We start from the raw sequence: 15986 nt of genomic DNA on the forward strand, positions 1-15986 counted from the left end.
TTATCAAAATCTGAAAACTTAATTTAAACCATCCCTTACAAAAGAGAGGGAGAAACATCATCCCAGATTTAGCTGCTGTATAAATTTCCAAATTTGAGTAACCTCTGATGACCTTCATCTCCACTGTGAATGGTCATATAACTGATGAGTAATAACAGGGTTTCAGAACCAGTGTTGTGTTCACAGGGAGTTGCACAGGTAAGAGAATGTGTGATGACAAGAAACTTAGGAAAAGCATTTTCAAATAAAGTTGCTAGGGATTAAAGATGTCAAAATTATAGCCTTTACCCCTAGCTCCCCAAATAAAAGATGATGATAGTGAATCAGTCTCCATAACATAAAAAGAAACTCTCTAGGGCAGCTAGCATCTTAGGCCTTATGGAGAACAACATATTATAGGGGAAACACACTGCATTAAAAAAATAGTAATAAAAAGAAAGGAAAGAGTAATCTCATTGGTGCTATCTGCACTTTTCCTGTTACTTGCTAGTATGCCATCTAAAACCTTCAGTCGTCAGTTCTGTCTGTAATAAACTGGGTAATAATTGCTGTATTGCTGTATTAAGAATGTCTCTCCTTTACTGTCCGAGTTATTCCAATTCCAAGAGGTCTCTGGGCTTCTCCCCTCTCTCAAGAGGAAAGAAACATGTTCATGCTTGAGTGTGTGAGCTCACACAAGAATGCACCTAGCCTCCCTTTCTAAACTCAGGGCTTTAAAGAAGGGAAAAAACTTCCTGTATGTCAGCTTTTCAAAATTATATTTATTTCCAAGTATGTATAGGGATGCCAGAAGAGCTTGTTTGAAGACATTTTTGTTTAAAATGCAATACATCTGGCATCGTACATGATAGAAAAATGTCACATGAGGCAGCCCCTCTCTTCCAGAAGCCCCAGGTTCTGGATAATATTGGAGCTTCTTCACTGCTCCTTCATCAGGGATGCTCCAAATTAAAGAATTTAATTTTCAGTTAAAGAATTTAGGATAAAGAATAAAAGTGGCAGAATTTGAATTGTTACTGTTTTGAAATTCCTTAAATCCTTAAATCATAACTATTTTTTAGACTTTTTATTCCACTTATAAAAGTTCCTGAGAAAGAACAATATATATATATTTTTTTTTTTACTGGGAAATTTAAATTTATCCTCTTTCTTTAAGATATAGAGTATTTTTTAAAATCTAAACATACTTCAGCAGGTTCAAAAGTTAGAATGTTTGTGTATTTTTAGTAGATGCACTCAGATTACCAAAGGGAATGTGGACATCAAGAATTTCTCAAGTGTAGTGTGTATACCTTAGTGAGGTTATTACCTCATTCTCAGCATACTCTCTGTGAATGCTAAACTGATTCTGTTAGTCTGTCACCTACTTCACAGTTCTTGTTTCCTTTTACTGGAGCTCACTCCTAGCTCTGCCTTTATAAAAAGGGAACTGAAAATGAGCTGGTACAGCCATTGTCTCTGGTGCCAGTAAACCCACTAAATGACAGAAAATGCTATGTAATTATTCTGGTTATAGTCACCTTCAAATAGAAACAAATCCTTCTTTCAAGGCAACAAATTTTTGACTACCAATCTGTATCTTTGGTCTGTTTTTTAATCTTGTCTTCTATTTATTGTTATTTTCCTTAAATATAGAAGGAATTTAAGTAAAACAGAACAATTTGCCTATCTCTCCTATAGTAATGAAGAAAAAGATGTAACAATTAGTGATCAGGAAGAGTAAGAATCACACTTATATTCCTCTTGGAAACTGAGATCCAGACAGGTTAAATTGGAGCCATCTAGATCTACGAACCAATCCCTTTCCTTCTCTCCTGCTGAAGTTTCAAAGAGCCACTCCAGTGGACAAAAAATTGAAATAATGGTTTCCCCTTAACCATAGTACAGAGAAGGAAATGAAGACTATGGGGCCATCTGTAAAATGGTGATACTAACAATGCCTACTCATAGGCTTGGTGTAATGATTAAATGAGAACATTGCCTGAAACAGTACAAGTGCTCAGTAGGTTTCATTGAGATCATGAAGGAGGCTGGCTCAGAACATTGAAGGAAAAAGCTGCAAAAAGCTTATAAGCAAAAAGCTTATAGTGTCTTAAGTAATTTGAGAAATCCTTCCTTGGAGAATTTTCCAGCAAGCTACTAAGCATGTGAACACATATTAAACATTAACCAAAGATTTTGCTGGTTGTGTTGAACCAGCTATTCCTGCCATTTTGTCAAAATTTCCATGAGGCCATATGATACACTCTACATCGCACCAAGAAACTGAAGTTCCAGAAATCTTGTGAGCATTTTGGCAAAGATGATAGTAACTTCTAGACTTTGCACACTAGGGTTTTTGTACAAGCACACATATGTGCTTCTGGAGGGCAAGAATGTTGGAAGGCTCAACCTTCAAGTCAGTAGTTGTTAAGATACCTGAAGCAGTTTATATGGTTCAGTTGAATCATTTCCCAAACAGTACTTTAGGCCTGTTATCTACCCAGTACCAGTCAATACCAGAGAATTGTTCTATTTTCATCATACACAGAATCATATATACAGTGCTTCTGTGTATACTTACGGCTTACTAGGAACTGTATAAAAGAACCTGAAAAGGACACAGTTCTTTTTCCAGTTTGAAATCCTAGAATTAATGTGTGTCACTGTGCATGAGATGTGCCAATAACTCATTGAACATTAACAAGATTCATAAACTAAAGATACAAGGAAACATGCTTATTAAACACCATCTCTATGATAAACATTCACACTCAACAATTTTATAAAGGAGGTGTTTTGTTTGTTTGTTTATCATCATAGGTCTACAGATGAGGTTACTAAGGCCCAGATTATTTAAGTAACTTGCCCAAAGTTACACAGCTAATTTATATAGGAGAACTAGGATTTCAGCCTAGATTCATTTGACTGTAGTATGCACACCAATTCTTTGCCTGCACCATACTGCCTATTAATTTTAACTTTGAAAAAAATGCAAAAGGAGGATATTTGTTTTGTGGAATTATGGGGAATAAAGGGTGGGATCAAAGAAAACCAACTTAAAGGTACAAAACCATTGGGTGGATATTACTAATCACAATACCTGCTGCCAGCTTGGTAGATTCAGATATTGAAATGTGAACCCCACATGCACGGAACTCAACAAGTTCTTTATGAGCAGTTGTTGATTTGACTGGGTAGGGGTGGGTGGTGGGGTTTTGGAATCTTTGAGTCAGTTGAATATTGTGAACTCTTCTTTCCCTGAAGAATCCGAGGCAGTTGTTGAAAACAAAATGGAGAACAAACCGGCCTCCACAGAGTTGCAGAAGATGCAAGAGAAACAGAAACTGATCAAAGAGCCGGGCTTTGGAGTGCCCATTGTTCTCATTACAACCCTTCTGGTTATTCCGGTGGTTGTCCTGCTGGCCATTGCCTTATTTATTCGGTGGAAAAAATCAAAGGCCTTTGGAGGCAAGTAAAATGAGCCCCTTGAACTTGGAACCTACCTTTGAAAGAGTGTTTGGCCTAAGTATCCCCAAAGTTTGGTTGTGATTTTTTTTCAGTGTTTTTTCTAAATGCTCTCTGCCTTTTTGGATATTATTGTTTATGTTCCAAATATTGTTTATAGTTAGTATCACCACAGAAAAAGTATCTGAAGCCTCAGAAATTTAGATAGTTAGATTAAAATATAACTTTTAATACTGCCTTTTAGCAATTGGCATAAGCCCAGTTAATGTCTCCACATGAAATTGTGTAGATATGTAGTCACTATAAATTAGGGTCAGGAAGGAGGAGATCCTTGCTGTTAGAAATAGGCCCAGGCCTCAAAATACCTAGGTCCATTCTTTGGGAGTTATATATTTCCCCTGCTAGTCCTGGCTTTAGCTCCTAGCTACATGACCTTGGGCAAGTTACTTAGTCTCTCCAAGCCACAGTTTCCTCATCTATAAAGTAGGGATAAAACACTCACAAGGTTGTGTGAAGATTAAGGGAAATAATAAACATAAAGCATTTATCAACAGTATCTGCCACCAGGTAAGTGCTCAGGTAACACCACCAATGATTGTGAAAAACAGTCATTGGTAATACAGTAATAGAAGTCATAAGTCATAAAAGATACTTATCTTAAACCTCAACTTTCTCAGGAAATCAACTATTTATTCCTACAATACATCATTCAGTAGCTTTTAAATAGTCACAATTTGGGCCATCAGCCTTCCTTCACCAAACAAGGCAGGGTCCAGTGTTGGAATCAGTATTTTATCAGATCATTATCATAGTGTAGGAAGAGGAGCTGTGTTCCTTTCAGGACATTCAAATAAACAAACAAATAATCCAGCCCATGATTCTTACCTCCCAGGAGCAGTTCCTTGGCTGGCTTCCCAGGTCCTAAGGCAAGAGTCTACAACTGTGTCGGGGAAGGAATCTGTGGGCCAGGGTGGGAGGCAGCATTCGATCAAGAAGTAGCATCTGATTCTATTTCAGGCCAAGGCGACCATGGCAGGGATTCAGTGCCCACGGCAAAGCCCTGACACAGAAAAGCACACAGAAACAAAGAACAGAGGATTCCATTTAATTAGTTGTGAAAGGGAATTTTTCTGGGACTTTGGTTTGCTGTTCATCTGCAATTGATAAACCTCTCAAAAATACAATTAACTCTTCAAAAAGAACTTCTTTTGAGCCCCTGTTAAGGGTATGGAACTGTGGTAAGCAGGAGCAAAGATAAACATAGTTGTTGTCTTCATGGAGTTAGATGGAAGCTTCAAAAGAGCAAAAATCTTACATGTTGACTTGTTTACTTATGTATCCTCAGCACAGTCACAGTTCCTGGCACTAGGGGTTTGATAAATAGTTGTTGCGGAAATGACTGAATAAATAAGTGGAGCTCACAGAATAGATGAAACATAAAAAAAGGATTGTATATAAAGGTAACAACAGAGGGTGGTAAGTGCAGTGATAAATACGCAGAGCATCAGGAACACGAGGGGCTGGGACCAGGCAGCAGGAATGGTGGTATTCAACCACACTGGAAGGAGTAGTAGCTAGGGAGTTAAGAAGGTTTGGTCTCTCCTGTTCACCGGTAAGCACGTGTGACACAGCACTGTTACAGAATACTGAATTTACAGGAGTGTGTTGGGAAGGCAGAGACCTAAGTCAGACCATATGAAATTACCTTTATTCATATTGGAATATTCAACAGAAATATTGCAGTTTTATATGGTTCCATATAATACATTTAATTCTAAAAGTAGATCAGCCTGTCACCTTTTTTCAGCATTTGTTCTGGATAGATCTTGTCCAATTAATGAGTTTTTAGTAACCCTCATAAAAGACCTTCCATTTATTCAACACATACTTATTGCATGTCACTTCCACATCAGACACTGTGGTAGGCACAGGGAATACAAAGCCAGCTAAATAAAGGCTGTCCTGCATCCTTATAGAACTTATAATCTAATCTGTTGGCTCTCTAACAGTCTTAATCAGATTCTTCCCTTCTTGCCTATTTTTCTCCATACCCACTCTTCTACCTTTCCTCTGCCATCTGCTTGCTAGCTTTTTCCTCGAGGCTGCCTCTACTCCTGGTTAGAGGCTTCATAGGAGAACCCTAAGCCTCACTTCCCTGTCTACAGCCCTTAGGGGAGTAGCCCTTAGGGGAAGTCAGGACAAAAAGTACAGACAGATACAGAGCAAAGGGAAAAATAAGTCCATTGGGAGTTCTGCCTCCCCATAAAGAAAGAAAGTCCATCCATCAGGAAGATGGGAAGCTCCAAGGGAGAGTTTGGGTCACTTTTATGACTGAAATTATTCAGTGTTTCAGGTCCTTGCCTTCACTTAAGTCCTACACAAAGAAGAAATGATGTACGTGAATCCAAGGCTGTCTCAAGCACAACATGTACTGTGCTTAATAGAAAGATTAAAGCCTGAGACAAAACTCCTAATTTATAATAACCAAAGCTTCCCAAGCTGTTACAAACTCCTGGTAATTTAATTTTGTCCTAATAAAAATAATATTTATTGAGCATTTACTGTGTAGCTACCAGGCACTGTTCTAAGCACATCACATGCAGTATCCCATCTAAACCTTGCAGATGGGTAGGAATTATCATTGATCCCTCTTTTCTCCAATGAGAAAACTGAGGCTCAAAGAAGTAATTTATTGAGACTGCACAGCACTGAAGTTGAACCCAGCTCTGGCCCTCAGATACATCACAATAATCTATCGCCTTTTTTCCCCCTTAGAATTGCTTACAGACAAACCCAGGCCTTGTTTTTAATCATTTATGAACCTCTGATTCGGTATTGAAAGTTGAGCCCATGGTTGAGGAGGGTGACTGGGACTCATTTTGAAATGTGCCATCTTTTTCTAGCAGATTCTGAACACAAACTTGAGGCAAGTTCAGGAAGAGTGCTCGGAAGACTTAGAGGTATGCCTGTGACCTTTCAGAATCCTTCACATGTGGCTCAGAGTCAACACGCTCATGTCCTTTACAGAGCAGGGATCTAATTCCCATACTCTCTCTAAAAGTAAACTCCTCATGTGCAGCACAGCAATGTTAAATGCAGAATGCAAACTGTAAACTAAACTGAAGTATGTGGCGCAGGCAGCACATCTCCCAGTTTCGTTTTTTTCTACCTTGCCTTTCTATATTTAATTCTCTTTCCCTGCCTTTTATCTGTCTGGCTTCATTTGTCTTCAGTAAATTTTCTTTCACTCCTGTCAGCATGTCAGTGCTTGTCATAGTGAAGATGACCTTTTCATATAGTTACTGAAATGAAGAGCTCCTCAAGGGATCCCAGTTCCAGAGAGCCTGGAAAAAGCAGGAGCTGGGAAATGAATCTTAAAGAATCCTACAGAAACACATAATCCTGGGGAGCTTTTTTCTTATATATTTTAATAAATCAGTACAAGTAATATCTTTCTGACTCTGTAGGTTATCTCTTTCACTTCTGTTGTTGTTAATATCTACTCTTTCCCATCCCAATATCTAATGTGTTTACCATTTAAGAATTTACAAGTACACCGAGAATCATTTGTGCAAACTTTCCATCAGTTCTATGTCACTGTGTGCTTTCTCCAGGAAAGGGAAGTGGAGGCTTAAACCTTGGAAATTTCTTTGCAAGCCGGAAAGGCTACAGCCGGAAAGGGTTTGACCGTCTTAGCACCGAGGGAAGTGACCTAGAGAAAGAGGAGGATGATGGAAGTGAATCGGAAGAGGAGTATTCAGCACCTCTGCCTGCGCCCTCACCTTCTTCCTCCTGAAGACGGGCTTTGATTTAGGTTGATGAGATTTTCCAAGAATGCCCGATTCCTTTCCCTTTAGCACGTTTAGAGTTTTGCGTATTTAATTGTAAACTGTACTAGTCTATGTGGGACTGTACATGTTTTATTTCATTTGTTTTTAGTTGGCTTCTGTTTCTAGTTGAGGAGTTTCCTAAAAGTTCATAACAGTGCCATTGTCTTTATATGAACATAGCCTAGAGGAATGGTCCTCTTCTTCCATCACACTACTAATTTAATGATGGAAGCTTTGCTCATTTACATTTTTGAGACTTTTCTGTAGATGTAAATAACCCCATTCTCTGCTTGAACACAGTATTTTCCCAATAGCACTTCCATTGCCTATGTCTGTCTTTGGTGCCTTTCCTGTTCAGCATTCTCAGCCTGTGGCAGTAAAGAGAAACTTTGTGCTACATGAGGACAAAGCTGCTAAATCTCCTATTTTTTTAAAATCACTAACATTATATTGCAATGAGGGAAAGAAAAAAAAGTCTCTATTTAAATTCATTTTTTAATTTTCTTCAGTTGGTGTGTTTTTGGGATGTCTTATTTTTAGATGGTTACACTGTTAGAACACTATTTTCAGAATCTGAATGTAATTTGTGTAATAAAGTGTTTTCAGAGCATTAGCTGTCAGAGTGTATTTTGCAATTTTTGCATATTTGCAGGGTTTTGTATACAACTTTTGTAATAATTACACAAACCACGGATATAGTGAAAACTACCCAATGTCTTCAGCAGAAAGAAATGTGTTGTATTATATTAAAATGAAGATGATATTTTGTTATGTAGCTGATATAAATTAAAAACCAGCATCAGAGTTTACATACATGTGTAAATCCAGGCTCTCTTTTAAATTTAAAGAGGGGTTTTGCCTGTGTATCAATAAGGAGGTAAATAATTTAATAAAAGGTGATCTAGCTAAGAGGAAACCTGTGTCTCAAGTTACATATGCAAATAGACCCATCAATATAGGTTACTAGTTTTCTTTTTAAAGAATAATTTCACTCCAATTCCATGTATTCATGGGAATATTCATCTCTTACAGGAACTATGAATTACTTTTATAACATCTTTTTCATAATTCATCAATGCAGTTTAGTAAGAACGTGATCACTTTTCTTTGTGTAATAATCAGACCCTAGAATCCTTTCTTCAAAATGGCTGTATTTGCAATCCAGGCATCTTAGTAGTGGCACATTAGAGATTTAATTGACTCATCATGGAAACAATACAGAGTGCTTTGCAAAAAAAAGTATATTAATTAGAATGTCTTCCAGCTATATTGTTTTTAAAAATCTAACATAACCTAGATTTTTTTCTTCTCATACACCAAAGAAGATCTGATTGAAAGATTTATTACTTCCCATATATTCACCTTCCTGGTATAGCTTAATTTGGGCATCCTACCCAAATAGAAGCTTCACCTTTTTTTTTTTATTCTTATCTTCCTTCTCAAATAAGGATATATTTACCTCCCTTTGCCCACTCCTTTATGCCCCTTTCAGTGCATACTGGTAAACATGTAAATATAGAATGATAACACTATTCTGAGGTATATGTGCCTGTTCACAGTATGTAAGATATTTTTATTTGAACATCAGAATTAGTCCAGTACCCACCCCCCCCCCCCCGCCCCCGCTAAGACACATGTTTTATAGGTTGACTTTGATGCTGTTCAAGTTTGCTTACATTGAGGAAATTAGTTGACTTGCACTCAGGTCATCTTTTGTGGTGCAATATTTGATTATCAGCTCCATTAGCTGCTTTTTTAAATGTTACCTACATCAAATCTTATTCCTAAACAGTTTACAATGACTCAATGGATGCAAAAAATAAATAAAAATGATAAATGATAAGGAGGTGAAAAAGATAAATGGAGAACAAAGATAAAAATGGAGAACAAAGATAGAAAAAATACGAGAGTAGTTCCTATTACACCTGCTCAGGCCAAGACGTTGGCTCTAAGCTTTCTAGCAGCTCATTAAATAAAACTTGACTGGTTATATAATTCATAAATCCATTAAACATTTAGAATTCCTAATTATAAGGACAGAAAAACTTGTTCCCAAGTATCTTCTGAAAGACAGCAGCAAGATGTGTGAGTAAAGTCTTCAACAATATCCACAGAGTAGACAAATACATTTTGCAAGTCTGTTCTTACATATATCCCTCAATATAGCATGTGACATCTTATATCTCATATAAGCAAATGGCATTATAAAAAAGAAGATACAGAAAAAGAAAATCTGCTGGGGCATTATAAACCTGTCCTAGTATACTACCCTTATTCTACTAACCTGGCTTAAAGATGGTAGACTAGAAATGAGTGAACTGCATTGCCTTCAAGCAATCTCTCCATTGATTATCGTTCTTAGCTGAATTTCATTCACTGAGACACAGAGAATGCACTGCCTGGGAAGCGTCTCAAGAAGTGGATCCCATCCCTGGCTTCACAGTAGAATCCCCTGGGGAATTTAAGAAAAAAAATAGGCACTCCTTCCAGAGAACCTGATTTAGTTGACTTACAGTAGGACATTGGTATAGGTCACGTTTTTTAATTTCTCTAGGTAATTCTAATGTGCATCCAGAGTTGAAAACCATTGTTTTTGAGAATTGGCTATTCAACTTTGCCAGTTACTACAAGTAGATGGCTATATTTGCACATAAATTATAGTTTACAGATGTTTGGACAGAGGAGACAGGGTCTGAGGTATTTTGTTTTGACCATTAGTACCACGATCGGAATACCTCAATTGTTGTTTTAAACTAGATAATTAAAATAGGTATAATTGACTTATTAAAAAGGCGAAGAGAAACAGCTGGGCTTTGATTTTTGTTTTACATCAAATTATCCAGAGACTATTGTTTGGGGGACGTAAAAGAACAGCCATTCACTGATTTGGCTCTGAATTATCATATGCATAAAATCTTTTGTTCTAAGCTTTCTTCTTAGTTTATTATAATTTTTAATATATTAATTTTTTTAAGTTTTATTTATTTTGAGAGAGCATGTACGAGCAAGGGAGAAGCAGAGAGTAGGAGAGAGAATCCCAAGCAGGCTCTGCACTGTCAGCATGGAGTCCTACAAGGGGCTCAAACTTACGAACCGTGAGATCATGACCTGGACTGAAACCAAGAGCTGGACGCTTAACCAACTGAGTCACACAGGTACCCCATCTTCTTAGTTTATTAAATCAGCATATTATTTTTCAAAATTCCCATGTATCTTTAAACTCTCACTCAAATGTTATATAAATTGAGTATTTAAGTAGCTGAATGATAAGGGAAGCCACAGACTTGGTTTTAGGGCTTATTCCCCAGACTGTCACCTACTTAGTAGCCCAAAGTCGATGTCAAAGTTAATGTAGCCTATAGCAATACTTCTCAGACTTCAGCAACTGTAAGTATCAACTGGGGCTACTTATTGTAAGAGGACTAACTCTTGGTCCCATTCCCAGAGTTTCTGATTCACTACATTGAGCAGGGCCTAGATCTCTGCATTTTTAAAAAAAGTTTATTTATTTTGAGAGAGAAAGTGCATGTGAGTGGGGGAGAGGCAGAGAGAGAGAGGGGGGAGAGAGAGAATCCCAAGCAGGGTACACTCTATTAGCACGGACCAGGAAGTAGGGCTTGATCTCATGAACCATGAGATCATGATCTGAGCCAAAATCAAAGCTTAACTGACTGAGCCACCCAGAAGCCCCCAGATCTATGCATCTTTAAGAAGTACCCCTGGTGATTTGGATCCAGGTGTTTCATGGACCATCTACAGGAAATATGGTCCTACAAGGATTAGCTAAGCCTTAAAACAAATTATTAGGCACACAAAGCCGTTTGCTCAAATATGTGGTCTGTATAGAGCAAAAGGCCGAGAAGCCAACTCTCCTTATCCTCACTCCAAGGAGAAGCCACATTCAACTTCTCTCTCAAATGGCCATGCCCTTACTGTCCTTCCAGCTTCTAGACATTTTTCCAGATGCCTAAATAGACTTCCCCTATCAAACTCTTACCTTACTGGGTTATAATTAAATAAATAAGAACAAAATTTTTTTGGCTCATTATTTCATAACAGGATCTAGGGACACAAAAACTATCATCAGATCTGTCTCTCTCTGTCTCTCCCTCATTCTCTCATTCTCTCTCTCTTAACACACACTCTCTCTCTCCCCTACAGCTGTTTTCCTCTGTGTTGGTTTCATACTCTAGAATTTTCTTTCTATGTGATATAAAAGATATCTCTGGTAGATGTCTGAAAATTTGAGAGAGCCTCCCCTACATTCCCCATATCTATATCACTCCCCCAAAAGGATTCAGAAACACAGTAACACTAGTATTTTCTTCTTCAGAAATGACAATAGATTCACAAAGATATATCCATCAGCCCTTATAGTTCACTCTTTTAGGAATGAGGAAAGTGAGGAAAAGTTTTCCTTGGACCTTCTATGGCCATGGTCATTTCTGAGCTAATCCTTAGCAAAGGGAATGGGATTATTTTTATACCACTCAGGCTACTCAGCATGAAGCTTGATGGAATGAAATTTCCCTAAGTCTCATGACTCCAAAAGAGAAGTGCTAGACACTGAAACAAAATTCAGACAGGAAAGAGAGGTAGAAGATAATGGTTGTTAAGGAGGCAACCAACAGTCCACTACAGGCTAGCTGTACTCTAAGTTTAGAGAATAAAATTCATTTATCAATAGATACCTGCTAAACTCCCAAAACCTCAAAAAGCTCACAATGTTGAAGGGCAAAAAGCATAAAATCATTGGATTAAACTCAGTGATTGAAGTAGAGCAACACACCTGACAAAGTTTGTAGTCAGGGATCATAGAAGTTATATGTTAATACTCAAGAAGGCATTTAATAGAAAAAAATTAAATGGAAGTTGTTGGTGGGCAAAAATTCTGCATAGTTCTTCAATAATTAATTAGCTTTTTAATCACCTTAGGGCTTCTCTAAAAATCAAATATTGCATAGTTTGTTCAATATGTAGTTGATACTCTTCCAATAAGAATATAATTTCAGAATACCAACAAGTATCTAATAAAAATTCCAAAAAAGCAAAAGTTCTGGGTGACAGTTGAAAGTATGTTCTGAAACAAAGGCTGCAAAATATTGCATTGGTCCCAAAGTTCCTGGACTGAAAAGAGCCTGAATTCCAGATCAAAGTTTAAAAAACATTTTAGTGTCATTTTCACATTTGTATATAATATTTAAACTCTAAATCATGTTAGTTTTCTTAAAATATCTAATATATCCCTTTCATTATTTATTTTTATTATTTTTTGTTTTTTAAATTTTTTTAATGTTTTTATTTATTTTTGAGACAGAGAGAGACAGAGCATGAGCAGGGGAGGGGCAGAGAGAAAGGGAGACACAGAATCCAAAGCGGGCTCCAGGCTCCGAGCTGTCGGCACAGAGCCCGACGCAGGGCTCGAACTCACGGACTGTGAGATCATGACCTGAGCCGAAGTCGGATGCTTAACCAACTGAGCCACCCAGGCGCCCCTCCCTTTCATTATTTAGATAGATTAGAAGAGATATGTGCATTCTAATTAAAATATAATAAGTCAATTGATTATTGACTGACAGTCATAGCGGGAAGGAGGAAAAGAAGGACAGAGGGAGAGATGAAGGTGACATCCACATACATAGATTTCTCATCAAGAGTTCTTCAGGATAGTTATTACCAGTGCAGTGAATGGCTGACATCTGGTGGTAAAACAAAAAATTTGCATGGATTTGTGCACTCATAAAAGGGGCTATTCAGTGAATGATGCCTGTGTCTTCAAGAACAACTTAAAATGCTACTAGTCATCCAGTTTTTATGTTTACATCATGCCATACATCCAGGTATTCGAAAAGATCTGGAACATCAGGTGTCACATAGATACTGACAGTACCCATGTCCTCTTTGCCAATGCAGTCACCAGAGAACAGAAAATCATGAAATTATCTGGCTATTTTTTTTTAATGTGAGCACCTGAGGCAAAAATAAACATATATAATGTCTTTCAAAATCATTTTCTTACTTTTAAGAAATAAGAGAAAATAAAAATTTGGTCCATAAAAGTAAAAAAGTTGGGGGCTTAATATTGATCCCTGGGAAAGAAGATGCAGCCAGTAATTATGCCAAAGTCTATGACATCATTGGCAAGGAGATTACTGACCTAGCCTTGATCTGAAAACTGGTGGATCTGTGTACAGGGCTATGGGACCTGCCTATCTTTCACAGCTTCAGGGGCAGCACCAGCTCTGGGTTTGTGCCTCTGCTTATGGAACAGCTCTTGGTAGTCTATGGCAGGAAGTCCAAACTCAAAGTTGCCAATCCCCCAGGTTTCCACAGTCATGGTGGAGCCCCACAATTCCTTCCTGATCACCCACCCGACCCTGGATCATTCTCACTGTGCCTTCATGGTCAGTGAGGAAGCCATCTATGACATATGTCGACACAACCTAGATACCAAACGGCCCATATATACCAATCTCATTCATGTGATTGGGCAGATTGTGTCCACCATCACTACCTCTCAGCAACTTGACACTACCCTGAATGTGAATTTGACAGAATTCCCAAACAACCTGGTCCCATATCCACTTTCTACTGGCTACCAATCCCCAGGCATCTCAGCTAAGAAGGCCTATGATGAGTAGCTGCTTGTGGCCAAGATCACCAATGCCTGCAGCAAGCCAGGCAATCAGATTGCCAAGTATGACCCTTGCTGAAGCAATATGTCGTCTGTAGCATGTAACTGGGACATGGTCCCAAAGATGTCAACACAGCCATTACCAGCATCGGGATGAAGTGCACCATCCAGCTTGTGGATGTTGCCCAACTAGATTTAAAGTGGAGTCAACTACCAGCCCCCCAATTGTCATCCCCAGGGGAGACCTGGTCAAAGTGCAGCAGACTATGTGCATACTGTGCAACACCACTGCCATGGCTGAGGTCTGGGCCTCCCTGAACCAAAAGTATGATCCCATGTAAGCAAAGTGAATATGGGAGAAGGCATCTATGAAGGGGAGTTCTCTGAGGCCCTGAAGAACTTGGCAGCTCTGGAGAAAGATGAAGAAGAGGTGGGCATGGATTCTGTGGAGGAACAGGCCAAAAAGCGGGAAGATACTAGAGTGCAGCTGGCAGGTATTTCTCTCAGGTGGCTTTCTCCTGCTACCCCTCAGAATGGCTGGTTTCAAGTTGTTTACAATTAAAGTTTCTGCATTAAATGAGTAAAATCATAACTCTATGAATACTAAAAACGATTAAATTTTCACTTTAAATGAGTGAATTTTATGGTATGTTAATTTTACACACACACACACGCGCGCACGCAGTCATATTCAAACCCAGTAAACCACGTCCATCCTCAAAGCCTGAAAACTCCCGATCACAGGTGGGCCATGGAGAAATGCCTCCATGTCTTCCAAAACTGAGTCATAGCTCCTTCAAATACTGAATCATTCCTACCCCTACCAAGCGCCTCACTAAGTAATTCCCTAGCTTTACACTTGTGAAAATACCCTATAGATGTCCTGCTTAGGCCAGTGCTATACACTTCTCCAAGGACATTCCTGCGACACGGCCTTCCTTGCTTAGGGAGAGACCCACAGATACCGGAATGTTTCTGTTGGATGTGGAAGTCTGTGTCCCACAGCAGAATTTCTCTGCCTGGTGTTGTCCTCTTGCTGTATGTCCCCATCCCACCATCAGGTAGATCTACTGCCTACTTTAGATTTCTCAACTCAGGGAGCCTCTGTCCGTGAGATTCAAAACCTAAAAGACAGAGGGCCTTCCAGTAGGGAGAGATGTGAAGCTAGCTACGGAAAGAGCTGCGTATGTGTGGGAGGAGAACAGAAAGCATTCAGCTTTCTGCTCCTTCGCTACCTTCACTGCCCATTCCATCTTCCCTACTCACATATGACCAGTCCTTCATCACAGGTGGAATAAAACTCTTTACCAATGGAGCCAAACACAGCTTTCTCCTCCGAGTTAACTGAAATGTCATATTGCTTCAGTAAAGCCCTGTATCCCAATGACCTTGGCAATCTAGGTATCTTAGTAAAATTATACACTATGCTAAGACTTTTAGGTTATGACAAGAATTCAAAGGAAGATTTAGAATTAAAGGCTAATAACTCAAGTTTGTGAGGTAGGATAGGAGATATTCCTAAGAATTTCTGATTCTTTTTCTGGAAAAAAAAAAGTTCTCTCTCCAGTTTTCCAACCGAAAATTGAGGTAAAAATAGGAAAAGTGATAGTCTGTATAAATTACACTGGATTGTAAATTCCTCAGCAAAGACAAAGTACTATGTGATTGCAAAGTAATATATTATTGCTGAGACCAACGCTCTGTTTCATTCAGTATGTACTGGCAGATGAGGATGAGATTTTTGAGAACTTGCAAGCTTTATTTGCAGTCCCTTAAATGTGGTGTTAGCATCAGCTATATCCATCAAAAGGGGGAAGGGGGCCAAACGCTCTGCTGCCATCATTCATAAAGCTAGAAAACTTGCTTGAGCATCTGTTTGATCTGCCAGGTAATATAAATAATGCCATAGAGTATGTACAATCAGTCACCAGATGCTTTGGATCGCTGCCTCAGCAGTGATTAACAAGAAATGTGGCAGGTCAACTGTAAGTGCAGCAAAGAGAATGTCTTGGCCTCTCCAAAGGGAAACATATTAATTAAAGTTTTATTCTGGAGAGTTCTGAACTGTGCATAAA

At 38.6% G+C, this 15986-nt stretch overlaps 2 protein-coding genes across 42 annotated transcripts in view; one reads left to right on the forward strand and one right to left on the reverse strand.

The window, feature by feature from the left end:
• PAM (peptidylglycine alpha-amidating monooxygenase) overlaps positions 1–15986 on the forward strand; it is a 286547-nt gene that overhangs the window by 268788 nt on the left and 1773 nt on the right. For 6 of the 40 annotated variants that reach the window (XM_043594730.1, XM_043594701.1, XM_043594882.1 and 3 more), the window contains 3 exons: positions 3247–3450; positions 6354–6407; positions 7062–7890. The exons of 1 other annotated variant lie outside the window; for it this stretch is intronic. In XM_043594730.1, coding sequence (XP_043450665.1) covers positions 3247–3450; positions 6354–6407; positions 7062–7243 — 440 coding nt within the window. In that variant the 3' untranslated portion in view covers positions 7244–7890. Of the gene's footprint in view, positions 1–3246; positions 3451–6350; positions 6408–7061; positions 7891–15986 lie in introns of those variants that run through there. 33 more of the 40 variants (XM_043594749.1, XM_043594933.1, XM_043594741.1 and 30 more) reach the window with 11 other exon arrangements.
• The window catches only part of GIN1 (gypsy retrotransposon integrase 1), a 79386-nt gene that overhangs the window by 28859 nt on the left and 34541 nt on the right, over positions 1–15986 (reverse strand). For both annotated transcript variants that reach the window (XM_043595009.1, XM_043595004.1), the window contains one exon: positions 4333–4507. The gene's annotated coding sequence lies outside the window, so the exon portion shown is untranslated. The remainder of the gene's footprint in view (positions 1–4332; positions 4508–15986) is intronic.

The sequence above is a fragment of the Prionailurus bengalensis genome, chromosome A1, assembly GCF_016509475.1.
Source record: "Prionailurus bengalensis isolate Pbe53 chromosome A1, Fcat_Pben_1.1_paternal_pri, whole genome shotgun sequence".
Classification (NCBI taxonomy): domain Eukaryota; kingdom Metazoa; phylum Chordata; class Mammalia; order Carnivora; family Felidae; genus Prionailurus; species Prionailurus bengalensis.